Source organism: Agelaius phoeniceus, chromosome Z (genome assembly GCF_051311805.1).
Source record: "Agelaius phoeniceus isolate bAgePho1 chromosome Z, bAgePho1.hap1, whole genome shotgun sequence".
Lineage (NCBI taxonomy): Eukaryota > Metazoa > Chordata > Aves > Passeriformes > Icteridae > Agelaius > Agelaius phoeniceus.
In genome coordinates, this window is record NC_135303.1 from 49,444,542 (window position 1) to 49,460,142 (window position 15,601).

A 15,601-nucleotide genomic window follows, 5' to 3' on the forward strand; every position below is an offset into this window, starting at 1 on the left:
CTTAACACTACACCCTGCTTTTCTTCTTCTCCTTTTTTTAAAATTTTTTTTTCCTTTTTCATCCTCCCCTAAAGAAGCTGCAGAAATTAATACAACAAGGAGCCGTGGAGGTATACAAAATAAAAGATTCAAAAAGGTATCCTAATATCAAGAATTTTCACAGCTATGACATCATGTCAACTAAAACCAGTTAAGCTTTATGCTCAGGTACAAGCCACTCTGGAGGCACTTTATTATGGAGGCACAGTGCCAGAATGGCTAAGGTTTATCACTGTCAGTGCCAGAGCAAAACCATCTCTCCAGATGCCTTTGGTTGGGATGCCTGCATGTATTTGTGGCTAGAAATAGCATTTAGTGGAATTATGATGAAATGCAAATTATTATGTAGATTTATTAATGTTTTCAATATTGAATGAAGAGTGCTTCTATTTCTCTACTGTTATTCCTACATTGCTTCTTAATTAAATATATGATCTTGTTATTTTTTTTCCAGTTTTCCTTAATGGCCTCCTTTCCAGGGGTACCTTTTGGCATCTTCCTGTTCAGCGTTTGTGCTGTTGTCATTGGCCTTATACAGGTATTGGAGCTATCCATTAGCATTTTCACTTTTACATAGACTTTCTTGTGTAGAACTGAAATTAAGCTTCTTATTGAGTGGCATAAATTGCTAAATATGTTATTTGTATAGCATTCTTCTTCAAAGTTATGCTCATTATGATAATACAGTACCTATATGTAAAAAAAAGTTCACTGTCCCATGAAGCTGTTTTATGCAACTAAATCAGCTGATCTCAGTGTTCACAGAATTCCTTTCCCACTCTTTGCCTTGGGGAAAGAACAGTTGAGTTTTCCATGCAGCAGTGGGTGAGGGAACACAGGTTTTCAGTCTGAAGTCCAGCAGCATTCTTCCTCCTGGTGAAGTGCTTTGTTGCTTTCAGTTCCTCGTTACAGAGGTCTTCGTTCCCCTTCATCAAGGATCAAAGGTCATGACAGACTCTGCAGAGGAGAGTCTGTCATGACACATAAATCTTTGAGTGTCGTGTTAAATCTCAGAGTTTCTAGGACCAACTTTCCATATGGGAGTGAAGAATAAGCTTGCAAGTGTTTCGGAATGTGTTGATTTATAGTTCTATGTCTTATGTTTGAAATCCTTCATATATTTATATGTAATAGTAATAAGTTCAGTAATGCTCTTTTCCTTGCAGGCTGTGATAGTAGCATATGGATTCTATCACCCACACTTACTGAATCAACAGATACAGGAATCTGAAAATCAGAATTTCTATAAACGTCATATCTTAAAGATTATCCTGAGAGGACCAATTTTATGCTTTTTAGCAGCCATCTTTTCTTTTTTCTTTATTCCTTTGGTAAGTTCTCTCGGTTAACAGAAAACTTTGATGCAGCAGTTTGTATTAGCTGTCTTTAGGACTGTGTATGAAAATAGCGATGTCTGTGTTAATTATGCACACTTTCTCCATTGCTAGTTCTAGTATAATAAAGCCTCGATCTTGGCCTTATTATCGAGCAATGCAAGGATGGTCTGGGAGCCCCGTCCCTCTGGGAGACAGAGAGCCCAAATTCCCAGGCAGCTTGCAGCCGTGGCTACCCTTAGCAAGCTCAGAGATTGTCAGCTCTTTAGCAATTATCAGCTCTCTTAGGATCTCAGCTTTTTGCTTGCTTGCTAGGGTGCCCTTGGCTGAGGCTTGAAGCAGACACGAGAGAGGAGAAGGGGAAGTCCTGGTGTTCCACAGTGATGGTTTACTGGGGAGTCTGTGAAGGGTCCAGCGACAGCTCTTCTTCTGTTGAATGGGCTAAAACAGCCCCTTTTTATAGGGTAAAGGGGGATCCAAACTTGTCCAATAGTAGGGTTAGGGAAAAGTGGGGTTACAGAGATAAGCTTTGGGGTGGGGGGTCAGAGACAGGAACTTATTTTGCTGTCTCATCATGCCTCAGCAGTTCCTACTGTTAAGCCTCAATCCTCCATGGAGCTTTCCCAAGCTCTATGGAGTCTGCTACATTCTAGGGTGTTGTTTTTTGCATTGAATGTATTTAATCACATATATCACTGTAACTTGATCCATGAGTTTGTATAGTGTAGAAAGAATATTCTGCTAAATTATTACTTGCTGTGCCTGCTTTTTTGTTTGTTTTTAGTAGGTGTTCCAAACTCTATGTTAGTATCTTGTGCACCAGAAGTAGTTGAGGAAGCTTATGTGAAATGAAGACCACATTGCACAAGCTGAAGAAAAGTGAATGCAATTGCTGCACTAACTTAGGGTGTAAGAGCAAACAGAGAAGGGAGACCAGAGGCCACCTGCCTCTCAAGGACTGCTTTTACATGGTCTTTTTCTCTTCCATCTTTAGTTGATGTCAGTGAGTTGTTCCGACTTATTAATATAGCTTTAACTCTTTTCTGGAACCCCTACTCAGAACTGAAATCTAGTTTTTGAATGTATACTGAACTTCCATTGCTCTTGTTCTTTAGGAAAAGATGGATTTTGAGACAGATTCCACAGGAATTGGCAGTATTTAAATAATCCCCAAGTTTGTGAGAAATCAGGTTGCTCTTGGTGAAAGGGGTAGTTATAAGTCCAAACATGAAAAGGCCTAGTTTTGTCTGAAAATGTATTTTCCTCTTCTTCCTCACTCTGTTCACTGTAGTTTGGTTGTTTGTTTTTAATATTAACAATGGTGAAATTACTCTCCAAGTTGCTCCAAGTTGCTTCTTGCTTAGACCTGTGCAAAACATGTGAACCACTTAGGACACACCAACGTGTTTTTGTGACGCAAATAGTAAAATCTTAGAGTGTCATGAATTTGAAGAACCATAAGGATTATGTGTGACAATTCTTCAACTTCCAAAGTAGTTATTCCTGCACTTTTTGTCAGCAGAATTATTTCCCTACTTGTTTTAGTTTGCTTCATTACTGGTACTAAATTAGCTAGGAAAAAGCAGTATTTTGTTCCACATGCATTATTCAGGAAGTGAATGAGCATTTCAACTGAGCCTTTTTCTTTTTGAAAGTCAAGATTTCTTTTTCTCAGTGTCATTAGTTCTAAGATTGAGAGTTATAGTTTCATACTAAATCTGGAAGGTAATTTATATTTTTGATAACTATAAACTGTTCATTTTCTTCTCCAACAGTCTTATGTACTTCTTGGACTTGTAATAATTTTTCCGCATCTCAGTCGATTAATTACATGGTGTAAAAACAAAATTCTTGGTAAGTAACAAAATTCCTAGACATATGTTCAGATTAGGTTGTCAACATGTTATGCAGACAGCCCAGAATGAAGTAATTTCAGTTCTGCTTTCATTTTCAGTCTCAGAACATAGTGATTTTAGGGTTTATTGATGTGCTTCTAAACAGTGTCTCCCTTGTTCCCTAATTTCCCCTCATTCCCCTGTGATGAGATTTGTGTGAGGCACAACACATTGTAAGATCATTTTTCCAGTGCAAAACCTTTCTTTTTTGTCCTGATAGTGCTAGTGCATGCGGACACACGTAGGTATATGAATGACACCGGCAGGCCCTCTATCCCTTTTCCCTCCTCAAGAGGGAGCATGGAGATGGAAGAACATAAGGAAGCAAGCTCTGTGCCTTTACCACTTCCTTCCCTGCAATGCTGAATAGTCACACATTTTCAAACAGGCAAGCACTGCACCTGTAAATCAAACTTTCTCACAACAGTTAACTGTTCAGGGTATTACTAATTATTCATTAATCTAACTGCTATAATCTAAAGATGTGCCTTCACACATGTCTCAAGTTAGCCTAAACCCATGCTTCCTTCCCTCATGTGCTTTCTGCCCTCCTTGTGTCAGGAGTAACAAGTGCACAACCATAGCAACCTGAGCTGCTCTTAAATCCTGCTGAGAAAGAGGTTGGCATTGCTAAAATCAAAGGAGCAGGGGATATCATGCGACCTACTTAGCTGAAAGGTGCAGTGTCCCTCTGAGAGGGACCACAAAACCACTGAAGAGATAATGTCTTTGGTACTGATACTCCCAAGCTGGGGCAGAAGAATAACACCTTTGTACTTCTACTGCTGCTGTTCAGACTAGTACAAGTCTGTCTGTTTCCAGTGCAAATGTGACCATACTCCTTACTCCCCCATGTGGCAGCAATAACAGGGAGGCAGAAATGTTCTAAAAGGATGAAGCCAGACTCAGAGCCTAGAATAAACACATACAAATATTGTCCATGCTTACTGTGATGGGGCCAGTGTGGTTTGCAGTCAGGTCACGTATCTACCTCACCCTATCAGATGGCTGAAATACTGCTTTACTGAATTTCTTGTGATTACACCTGCTTGCATTCCTGTGAAACCTTAACCTTATATGTATATACCTGAAGCAGTGTGTTTTCGCTAGCTAGGCACTTCTGAGTTCACTCTTTAGAGATGTGTTAAACATTTCCTATAAAAACTAGACCTTGAATTATTTTAAGTGAGTTTAATATCCTTGTTCAGCCCCCATGGTTTTTTTCAAAACAGGTTTTTACTACCATGTAGTCTAAGTTCTCCAAGCTGTCATAGCAGCCCTAGAGCTATTAGGGCTTCCTGAAGTACAGCATCTGATTTGTTTTGTTCAGTTACAGCTTGGAGTCATTATTAATGGTTTGCCATACAGTTTAAAGGAAAAAGCTTTTTTTGTTGTTGTTGTTCCTGAAGCACTTGTCTTGAAAGAAACATAAATTTCAGGGAGAGGCACATATGCCAAAAAAAGTAGAGTGACTGACATCCTTTTGTCAGTAGAGTGACTGGCATCCTTTTGTCCAAAGAAAAGTTTAGGCAGATAGGGAAAAAAGGTAGGTTGTTGAACTACCTTATTTTATACTTCTTTTCATGATTAAGCCTCTGGATTTGTTTCCAGGTCAGAGAGGTGAAGAGGAGGAACCTCATAGCTTAGAAACCTTCACCTTTTACCTCAGTGAGCCTCTGAGTAAGGAACGAGTAGAAGCATTCAGTGATGGAGTCTATGCCATTGTAGCAACGCTGCTCATTTTGGATATATGGTAAGGCTTTGTGCTGGTTCTTACACTTTGTCTTGTTAAACACATAAACTTCTGTCGGTGTGTAACATTTGAGGAAATAAAATTAATCAAACATTGTGTTTGACCTCCAAAATCTGCAGTGGTTACTTTAAAGTATGATTTTCTGGAAGGACACAGAGCACAAACCAAAGATACTTTTAACACCCACATTCCAGCAGTAATGATCATCAGTGTGCATAATACATGTTGGGATGTAGAGTCTTGAAGAACAAAGCTTCCTTTTTTTGCTTAGGTATGTTTTCAGATGAAAGCTTTTTGTCAATAAAAGCTGTTTAGTCTCTGTATAAACTTTATTAACCCAAAGGAATACCAACCTGCATTCAAATTTCCTTATATATATTATTTCTTTGCACAGCTATTATTTGAAACACTGTTTCTAAATTACTAGAGAAGTACAGGGTGGATTCCTGTTGTTCACTACTTTCTCAAAGTAAAGCAGCATAATTCAGTCTTGCTCCAGATACGTTTTTATAACAGGAATATGCAAAGTAAATTAATTTTTCTCTCCACAGTGAAGACAATGTTCCTGACCCCAGAGAAGTTGAGGAGAAGTTCCATGGCAGTCTTCTTGAAGCTTTAAGTGAATATGGGCCAAACTATCTTGCTTACTTTGGGTCATTTGTTACAATTGGTCTCCTGTGGTTTGTCCATCACTCTCTTTTCCTTTATGTAACAAAAGCTACCCGGTTAATGGGACTGCTCAACATACTTTCATTGGCTTTCATTGGTGGGCTTCCACTAGCTTACCAGCTGACCAGTGAATTTGCAGAAAAGTCTCATAATGAAATAGAAGCCATTCAGGTCAGCTGTGTGATCACTTTCTTTGCCAGCATATTTCAGTTTGCAATATGGACTACAGCCCTTCTCAATGAAGAGGAAACTTTGCATGCCTTTGCTAGATATGGTGGCAAGGAGCATGCTTTCATGTTTGCCAAGCTGGCTCTTTACCCTTGCGTAAGCCTGGGGGCCTTCTTTCTAACTTGCTTGTTAAGTGAATTTAGCACTGCAATTTTCCATCTTATGCAGATTGTAATCCCATTTGCTTTTCTTGCCTTGCGCATTTTTGTTAGAATTTCTTTAACTGCCATAAAGTCTGTGATGTCTTTCTCCAGACACAAGGTTGTATTGTTAGAAGAAGAGGAGGCATGTTTGTCTCCAAATGAAACACTGTCCTAAATTTCTGCACAGTGCATGTGAAGTTAAGAGATCAACTTCAGCTCCTCTAACTCGCATTATATTCGTGTGTGGATTATATTGATGTAAACCAAAGCCTGTATTGACCATAACTGGGGCATATTTATGTTTAAGCTGGCCATTCTCAAGACCCTTTCTCCAAAATCTGCTATTGAAAATATTGGATAAAGAGGGGATGCAAATAAAAGCATGTTCCCCTTCTTCTGGTATTGCCTTATAGAAAAAAATGCTGCTTGACATGTAACTGCAGCAATGATCAATTAAGAAGTGCACAGATACCCAGGAAAATGGCAGCCAAACACAGAAGTTGGTTTAGTTTCTATGTAAGAGAATGTGAGGCATGGAAAACACAGAGACATCTGGATTTCTGGATGGTACATCATAGTAGAACCAAGTTACTGGTTTCTTTTTTTTTTTTTTCCCAGTGTTAAATTTTTTAATGGTTTTTTTCAATGGTCTGTCCTGCATAGTCACAAACAGGGGATAGCAGTTAGAAATCTGAGTGGCTCTGTGTGAGTTTAGATGGGAGTTGCAATTGTGATAGCAGTCTTCCAAGCCATCTAAACACAAGTTCTTTGGCCACATCTATTCTTTTTTTAAAAGTGTGTAACAAATGAGGATTCATGTGGCTTTGCATCCAAGTTTCAACTAGCTTTGACATTTTCTGAGGGAAAAGAGCTCTGTGATTAGATGTAATTTTTTTTCTGTTCTGCAGAAGCTTCTTGTCTGAAGTGTTTTAATTTCTCAGGCTTTTTGTGTCTGTTTTTTGTCTGGCAATGGAACATCCTTCTGTTATTCAGAAGGCATGGTGTCATATTCAAAGAGAATATGACACTGCAATGTGTGAGAGTTCCACATCAGGTAAAGGAGTTAAGCTTTCTCCTGAGTTTGGACAACTAAGCGGTCCCACAGATTTCTGAGTCTCAGGAAGACAGTAGAAGAAACTAACCCCTGGAAGTTCCTGTCCATGATAATGTTGAATTTTTGTTTTTTTTTACACTTACATGCAGCTGAATAAGTATTGTGCTTTTCAAATCATGTAAACTCTGGCTGCCCTAGAAGCCATTACATTTCCTCTGGCAGAGTGATTAATTTGTATCTTGAATTATCTTAGTGCCTGACAACTTTAATGCCATAATGAAAGGCATTTGGGGAATTTTGTTGTTTATCATGAAAAAAAAAAGTGGCAAAATATGCCTGAAGAAATTACAGGTGAAAAACAAATATCTTGTTTCAGTTGAGATCAGTCTTGAAAGCACTTGTGCTTTTGTTTTGAAGCACCTTGATACCGAATATGTCATTGTGAATATTACATACTTCTCATGAAGAGTACATTCAGCTATTCAAGGGGATTAATACCTAGTTGTGGTTAAATTACTTCCATTGTGTTGTGTATAGCACTTTTTCTGATACTTAATAAAAGCACTTTTGGTTCTGTATGGTTTTGTTTCTAATGTGCAGCAGACACATAGTAAGTAGTGAATATGTGTATTTGTAATAAATTGCAATCAGTGAAGAAACAAAACTTCAAGCCATTTATTTCTTCTCTGTAGGTGAACTTTAAGGCTGATGTCTGTAATTAAAATTACTTTAGGTGGGTTTTTCCTACAAGGTCACTAAGGTCCCTTCCAACCTCAGCAATTTTGTGATTTTTTTTACAAAATACCAAAGTGTTTTTAATGTGATGTAAAGAAATGTTGATTCTACTTCTCATGGTACCTGAAGAGAATGAAACCCAAAAACTAGCCAAGGAGTTTCATTTCAGTTTTTATAAGGATGCTTTGTATAAAGCCATGTATAAATATTACTAGGCACTGTACTGGCTCAATAATGCTGCTTTTTTTTTTTTTTTTTTTTTTGTGTGTGTGTATGCGTCATTTTGGTTGGTTTGGTTTTTCTGGGTTGGTTTGTTTCTGATTTTTTTGTTTACCCCACTTACAAATAAGTAATTTGTTCTGCAGTAGAAAGAACCATTTTATTTTTGCTTGCAGTCAAAATAGCATTATTCAACCCAAATTTGGTAATATATCAGAACCTAAACCTAAGCACAAACATGATATGAGACTCTATATAAAGAGAGGTCATTTAGCATCATTTCAAGTTCTTTAGAAACAAACTTCATCAATTTGAATTGTGTCATTTTCGAGTAGGAGATCATTCCCAAATATAACTGTAACTAGTTGTTCTTGATAGAATTGCTAATGACCACAGGATTTTGTATCTATGAAAATTAAACTGAAATACAGTAATTGCAATCCCAGAACCACAAAACGGATGTCATTGGAAAGGGCCTCTGAAGACCGTCTAGTCCAACCCTCCAGTTTGAAGCAGGGTTGGCTAGATGGGTGGCTTGCAGAGGTCTTTGTCCAGTCCGACTGAGCATCTGCACAGAGACACCATAACCATTTAATGACAGAATCATTAAGGTTGTAAGAGACCTTTAAGATCATCCAGTCCAGCTGTTCACTCAGCAGTGCCACTGTAACCCATAGACCACTAAACCACATCACCTGCACCCGATCCTCATGCCTCTTGAACACCTCCAGGGAAGGTGACTGCACCACTTCCCTGGCCAACCTATACCAATACTTGACTACCTTGACAATGAAAAAATAATTCTAGTATATGTTTTCAAAGCGCTCAACAGGTTTTAATGTCCAATTACCCCTATGAGATAAAAAAATTATTAAAAAATAAAAGAGTGGTTATCTTTTGTTCCATTTACAAGGAATTTCCTGCCGTTCAGTCTGTGTGCATTTGTCATTGAAAAACATGGATGAGATCCCCTCGACCCTTCTCACAGGCTGCATCGTCATAGCTCCCTCAGCCCCTCCTCGTGGCGGAGACGCTGCGGCCCCTACGCCGCCGGAGGTCTTTGAGGGACGGACCCGCCGACGCTCGGGAAGCAGAGGGCGGCACCGCATTTGGCTTCCCGGTCACGGCTGTTCCCACCCCTTCCTGCCGCCGCGCTTAGTTCCGGCCGCTGCCGCCGCCACCGCCAGGATGATCCCGCCGGTGCAGGTGTCCCCGCTCATCAAGGTGAGAGCGCTGGGGGGATCGCCGGGGCTGTGCCGGGGGTGCGGGGGCGCGGGGAGGGTCGCCCGGGCCGCCGGGCCGGGGCGCGGGGCGATGGGGGCCGGCCGTGCCTGTGGGCTGAGCGAAGGGCGCGTCCTTGTCTCTGCCTCCCGCAGTTCACCCGGTACTCGGCGCTGCTCGTGGGGATGATCTACGGCAAGAAGCGATACGGTGAGTGCGGCGTCCCGGTCGGCCGCTCCCCCGCGCCCGCCCCTCAAGGGCACCTTCAAATGTCCCGGCCGCCATTTCCCTCCCTCGGCCCGGCCGCGGCCCTGCCGGGCGGCCCTGCTAGTGTGAAACCCCAGATCCCTATGAAATGTGCTTTTCTGCCAGCGAAACTGGCTTCTGCTCCTTTTTGACCGAACCCGCAGGAGCGGAGCTTTCCGCCGGGGGTTCGGGAAGTTATGTTTTAAAGGGCTTATGTTGATGGCAGACTACCTGAAGCCGATTGCTGAAGAAGAGAGAAGAATAGAGGCGGAGGAGAAAAAGAAACGTGAAGAACTGGAGCGAATTGCAAAAGAGCTTGCAGAAGGTAGTTTCTCGGTTTAGTGTATTCATCCCACACTGTGTTGCAGGCGCTAGGCTGCAGGACTGGTGTTCCACCGCAGTGCTCTTAAGAGAAACTGGGGCCTGCAGCTAATCCCTGGAGGCGCGGGTTAGGGCCGTGTGAGGAGTAAATAGTATTGCTGTTTCATTATGTCTGCATTTTGAAAAGCTTGTCAGAGCAAACCGTAACACTTCTGCAACAGTCAGGACTTGGTAAAGGGCTGAATTTCCACCAAGGAAACAAACTGCTAAAAGATGCTCATTATTCTGTGAGGAATAACTGAATCTATATATCAGCTGTGCTGTCATGTCCCTTTTTCATCTGGATGTGCAAGCAATCCCTTTGCTCCATGCAGTGTAGGAACCTCACAAATATGACTAAATATAGGGCATAGGCAATAGTACGTAATTGCAACTTGAGACTTTTAAGTGGCATCACACGTGTATTGCTAGAGGTCAGCTTGGTCTTTTTGTATATTGCAGTGTTAGAGCTGCTTTTGTTGTATCTCTCACGTGCAGAGGGTGTGCTGGAGGGCATCATTTGCAGCTAATACTGCTGCTTTTGTTCTCATTCCCTTCCACCGTAGTATTCCTGCTGCAGCATTGTTTCCCTTCTCCTTAGGATTATTTCTTCTGTTCCCTCTGTGGGTCTAATGGAGGATTTCTTCCCCTCTGCCATACAGAGGAATGTACTCTCTAGCTTTGTTTCACCTAGGGTTTTTAGGTAGACTTAAAACTAAGAAAACAACTCAGGCTGCTCTTGGTGCAGATACGCGCTCTGTAACTCTTTCCATGTGAAAGAACATTTGCATTGCTCTAAACAAAATTATTATTGAACAAAACACTATAATTAAATTAACTACATATACAGAAATTAAAATATGTTTTGTCTATGACTTACTGGAGATAAAGCTTTTTGCCTTCTTAAATACATTATCTCTGTTGGCCATGGACTAAAAAAAAAACGGATCTTTAAGATGTTCTTTAGTTAGATTAAACTTTCTGTATTTTTGGAGGTGGAGGCTGTGCTGTAATGTTGCCAGGCCATTTAGTAAGGAAATTTTCATGATTATTGCTTTAGAATGTTGAATCTGTTTAAAAGTGGCACATAGGTGGCACATCTCTTGTTCCCAACAATGGGTTTGATCTGGTTTTTTTTCAGAAAAGCAGTTGTTAAACTCTCTTTATGTGCAGTGCAGTTGCTGAAGATTGTTCTTTAAGATGGACATACCTGCAGTGGTAGCTTTTTCTGGGCTCATTTGACTTGTCAGTTCAGAAAACTGTCTTTTACTGCTGAGTAAACTTAAAAGTTTGCCATCAACCCAGAGCTGTTAATTACAATTCTGTTGAATAAACAGAAGTGGGAATGATAAATACTGGCCAGAAGGAAATTACATAAAGATAGGCTTTATTTTTGGGGTTTTTTTATGCTTTGCATGTTTTTGTTCTGCGTGGCTAATAGCTTTAATCATGTTTGTGTTTTCTTCCCTTTTAGCAAGTGAAGATTCCATATTGAAGTAAACAACAGATTTCATCTGAATTTCGCACATGGAAGTGCATGGCTAGGCTCCAAGCTGTCCAATGGTTTTTGAACTCTGTGTGATACTCTATCAATAAAGTACTTACTCCACTTCAGTTGGTATTTTTGAGTGAATTGCACAGAACAGCAGCAAAAATAGGGACAGAATGTGACAGGAACAACTGTCACAATGTAGCTATTGTTGCAACTGAAATACTCCATTGTATTTCCCATTATCCACAGGTAATGATTGTGATAAGAAAATACATAAAATTTTATATATATGGGCAGGTGGAGGAGATTGGCAAGGCACTACTTAAATGGTTTGACTGGGGAGTTTCATAGAGTCACAGAATGTCAAGGGTTAGAAGGGACCTTCAGCATCATCTGGTCCCTGCCATGGGCAGAGACACCTCTCACTGCATCAAGTTGCTCAAGACCTTATCCAACCTGGCTTTGAACAGTGCCAGGGTCAGGGCACCCACAGCTCCCTGGGCAGCCTGTTCCAGTATCTTGCCACCCTCCTAGAAAAGAATTTCTTCCCAATATTTGATATAAATTTCCCTTCTTTCAGTTTGTACCCATTACACCTTGTCCTTTCATTACAGTTGCTGATGAAGAGACCCTCTCCAGCTTCCCTGTAGAACCCTTCAGATACTGCAGGTTTGCCAGTAGGTTTCCACACAGCCTTCTCTTTTCCAGGCTGAATAGCCCCAACTCTCTCAGCTTGTCTGGGGGAAGTGCTCCAGCCCTCTTACCAATGTTGTGGCCTCCTCTGCACTTGCTCCAACAGTTCCATGTTTATTGCTGGAGGCACAAGAGCTGTTCTCAGTACTCCAGGTGGGTCTCACCAGAGCAGAGGGGCAGAATCCCCTCCCTGGCCCTGCTGCCCATGCTGCTTTGGATGCAGCCCAGGATCCCATTGCCTTTCTGGGCTGGGAGTGCTCATGGCTGGGTCATGTTAAGTTTCTCATCAGTTATCACCCCCAAGTCCTTCTCCTCAGGGCTGCTGTCAATCTCCACTCATCCTGTAGCTGTGTCTGGGATTGCCACAACCCAGGTACAGGACCCTGCACTTTGCCTTGTTGGCCTTCATGGGGTTTGCACAGACACACTGCAGCATGGACAGACAACTCTTCAACTAATTAAAGTTGAAAAGAGGGTGCATTAATTACAGTGCTGGACACATGTGGAGTAATTTCCAAATGCATGTGTAAAAAAGTCACAAACACCTGCTCTCTGTTTATCCAAAAAAGTTTTACATATTCAAATGGCTTCCAGGTTTCTACCTTGCTTATTATAAAAACATTAACTCTCACCTAATATTATAATTAGCTGAATATCCATTACATCTGCCCAATTGTCCTCTTTTATTTGGTCGGTGGGCTTCTGGAGATGGAGTAAGACATCTTCAGGTAAGAGCTTACACAGCTCTTCACCTGTGTCAAGGTGCTCCTTGGCCTGCAGGTCACGGTCCAAACCTCTCATTCTTAGAAGCCATTGTTATTTATGGCTCCTGCACTCTTACAATACTTCATATATCACCTGTCATCCCCAGCCTTGTTTCAGTTATCCCCACCTGGTATTGATTAATTTCCTTGTTCTTTACTAACTACATTTCTAACTTAACCCCTTGACTCACCACCCCTCCAGCCTGTCCAGGCCCCTCTGGACGGCACTGCTGCCTGCCAGTGGTGCTCCACACCGCTTGGTGTTGGTGCCAAACAGAGGGTGCCCTTGATCCCACTGTACGTGCTGCTGGCAAAAGTGTTGAAGAGTATTGGCCTCAGTACTGACCCCAGAGGGACACCACCTGTCACCAGTCTGCATGGACAATGAGCAGTGAATCACTGCTGCATTTATGTCATCTTTTTTTCAGTTTTGTTATCACAGTGCTCAATTATTGCTCAATTCTTTCATGTGGCAGAGCAGTCAGGTTTGATTCTGGCTTGTCAAGCTATGTTGTGACCTGAGGAATTGGTGCTGACTCATTAGTCAGATATTCTAAGCAACACAGATGGACAGATGTTCCTCAAAACTAAGTTACAGACAAATTGTAATGTGTCTCTTTCATAAGGAGTGACCTGCTGCACATCCTGATGATGCAAGAGAGGTCTGCCACGCTTCCCACACACTTTCCATGAACTGGCTTCAGGCAAGAAAGCTGTCCTTGTAATTCCTCTTAGATTGGGAAGAATTCTGAAGTGGGGTGGGAAAGGTACCATGTATCTCTTTACAGCCATTTCAGAGGGACCAAATTAGTTCTCTGCCACCCCATTCTGGATAGACAATAGATGATTGTCTAGGTTCAAGCAAAAAAAAAAAAAGGCCAAGAAAAGGAAAGAAGCAATGAAAATAAGCCTTTCCTCTCAAAGGGTTTTAGAGGGAAGACCCTTCATGTTTTTTCTGTATTCTGGAAAACACTACATCTATGTGTTCTTCTGCTGGAACTACATTTGTGTGACTCCTGAGTACTCTGCTGCTTTGTGAAAGGGAGTGGAATGGTTTCCTACTGAATCTAATGAATGTTTTTTCTACTCCTATAGTTTTGTGGAAGGAGTAGAGGAAGAGGTACAGAGAAAAAAGATCTTCCTCTTGCAAGTTTTATGATAGAGGATGGAAACAACACTCAGCCTAGACTGAGTGAATCTAAAATCTTGGATCTAGTACTCTCTGAGCTTTCCTTGTATAGGATCTGGATATGCTGGTGGGACAAAATCCCTTTACAGAGCACCAAGACATGAAACCCATCTGCCTGAAAGGTGGAGCTGGGATCCATACCCTCCCTGTGGTGTTCAATACCATCTCTTTGTTTGAAGAACTGATTGAATGTTGAGTTGTTCCTGTTCCTCCTGCCTGGGAGAAGAGGAGCACTTCCCAGGCTTAGTTCAAGTCAGGCTGTGGCCAGCTCAGAAAAGACGATAGTAAGCATTTCTCTCAGATATACAGGAGGTGGCTGAAGACATTTTCCAATCTCCCTGTCAGTTTTTCCCTCCCTTTCTGCCAGAACTGCCACCCTCACAGCTCTGCCAGCAGCAGAGGCCTTGTATGTGCCCCCACTTCTCTTTGATGGCTTATGTTGCCTTCTAATGGCACAACTGCTGTTTGGCCATGCTCTGGCAGCTGCATAGTTCTGCCAGTTGTGCCTTATCAGAAAGAAGGTATAGCCTCAGACATATGTGTGAACACTCCCATGTTGTCCTGGGGGTGACTTTATAATGCTTGTATCCCCATTCATGTGTTTAGCCCAGAAATAAGTTTTGCACCTTTAAGATTGGTTCTGAGAGTGAAGGGGGAGAGAAGTGCGCAGTTTGTTACCAGAAACTGCACTTGCTCCCCCACGTCCTTCTCCTTGCTGTCTGCAGCACAGACAGTGGGACAGAGCTCTCCTTTGCTTTTTAGTTATTTTTTAGCTAGCTGAGACACAGAAGTTCCCTGGACTGTGGGGTTTTTTTCCCTCTTTCTTGGAGCTGTTTAAACCTGCTCTGGACTGAACACCCAGAGGAGCACTGGCAGCTGCTCCTGTGGCCCACCGGGCCAGGCCTGGGCCGCAGCATTTCCAGCGCCTGAGGGACTGATCAGAGACTGAGTGAGCTGAGCTACAGCCCACCAAGGGGACTTTCTGAGTTTGTCATCTCTTCAGAGTGGCAAGAGGTTTTATTGTTTAATATTGGAAATTTTTTTTTTAATTTTTTTTTGTGCTGGTGAATACTTTGCCTGTTAAATAAACATTTTTTTCCACTTTTCTCCAAGTAAATATTTTCCTGAACCAGCTGGGGGAGGGGCCACTTGAATCTGCTTTCTAGAGGAACCCCTTTAGAGGTTTGCTCCCAGATTTGCCCTGGAGGGAGTTTTGCATTGTTAGATACAGTTGTGCCTCACCAGAAGGAAGGAGATTGGCATGATAAAAAGCATTACCCTACCTCTGCAGGATCTGCTTCTGATGTGCCTTTTTTCCCTATCTGATATGAAAACACTTTGTTTAAGACATCAGTCCCGGGTTAACATGGAAACTGGCTCAACCAGACCACCCAAGCAAAGTTCAGTCCATCACACCTGGGAAAACAGTGGACAAATCTGTTTCTTGGCCCTCACTTACTCTTCCCACGGCAAAGGTCCATCCCAAAGAAACAGCCTCCTCCACTGGCACCCCACTCTTGAGTGTCCATGGACACCCCCTGCATGCACGCATGTATATTCCCATTTG

The 15,601-nt window shown here is 41.9% G+C and overlaps 2 protein-coding genes across 2 annotated transcripts in view; both read left to right on the plus strand.

The window, feature by feature from the left end:
• TMEM175 (transmembrane protein 175) overlaps positions 1–7,693 on the plus strand; it is a 12,324-nt gene extending 4,631 nt beyond the window's left edge. The window contains exons 6-10 of the mRNA XM_054652000.2: positions 494–577; positions 1,206–1,370; positions 3,149–3,227; positions 4,880–5,021; positions 5,573–7,693. Coding sequence (XP_054507975.2) covers positions 494–577; positions 1,206–1,370; positions 3,149–3,227; positions 4,880–5,021; positions 5,573–6,236 — 1,134 coding nt within the window. The 3' untranslated portion in view covers positions 6,237–7,693. The remainder of the gene's footprint in view (positions 1–493; positions 578–1,205; positions 1,371–3,148; positions 3,228–4,879; positions 5,022–5,572) is intronic.
• Positions 7,694–9,135: 1,442 nt separating this feature from the next.
• ATP5ME (ATP synthase membrane subunit e) lies at positions 9,136–11,510 on the plus strand. Its single transcript, XM_054652341.2, has 4 exons — positions 9,136–9,293; positions 9,446–9,500; positions 9,763–9,861; positions 11,371–11,510. Exons 1-4 carry the CDS (start codon positions 9,258–9,260, stop codon positions 11,394–11,396), a joined length of 216 nt encoding a protein of 71 aa, XP_054508316.1. The 5' UTR covers positions 9,136–9,257; the 3' UTR covers positions 11,397–11,510.
• Positions 11,511–15,601: the final 4,091 nt, after the last annotated feature.

What these genes read in the sequence shown, in the direction of transcription:
- ATP5ME (XM_054652341.2), top strand. Translation starts at nt 9,258, where the DNA reads ATGATCCCGCCGGTGCAGGTGTCCCCGCTCATCAAG. An exon ending in CTACGGCAAGAAGCGATACG is followed by an intron (nt 9,501 to 9,762) that starts GTGAGTGCGGCG and finishes TGTTGATGGCAG; the next exon opens with ACTACCTGAAGCCGATTGCT. An exon ending in TGCAAAAGAGCTTGCAGAAG is followed by an intron (nt 9,862 to 11,370) that starts GTAGTTTCTCGG and finishes CTTCCCTTTTAG; the next exon opens with CAAGTGAAGATTCCATATTG.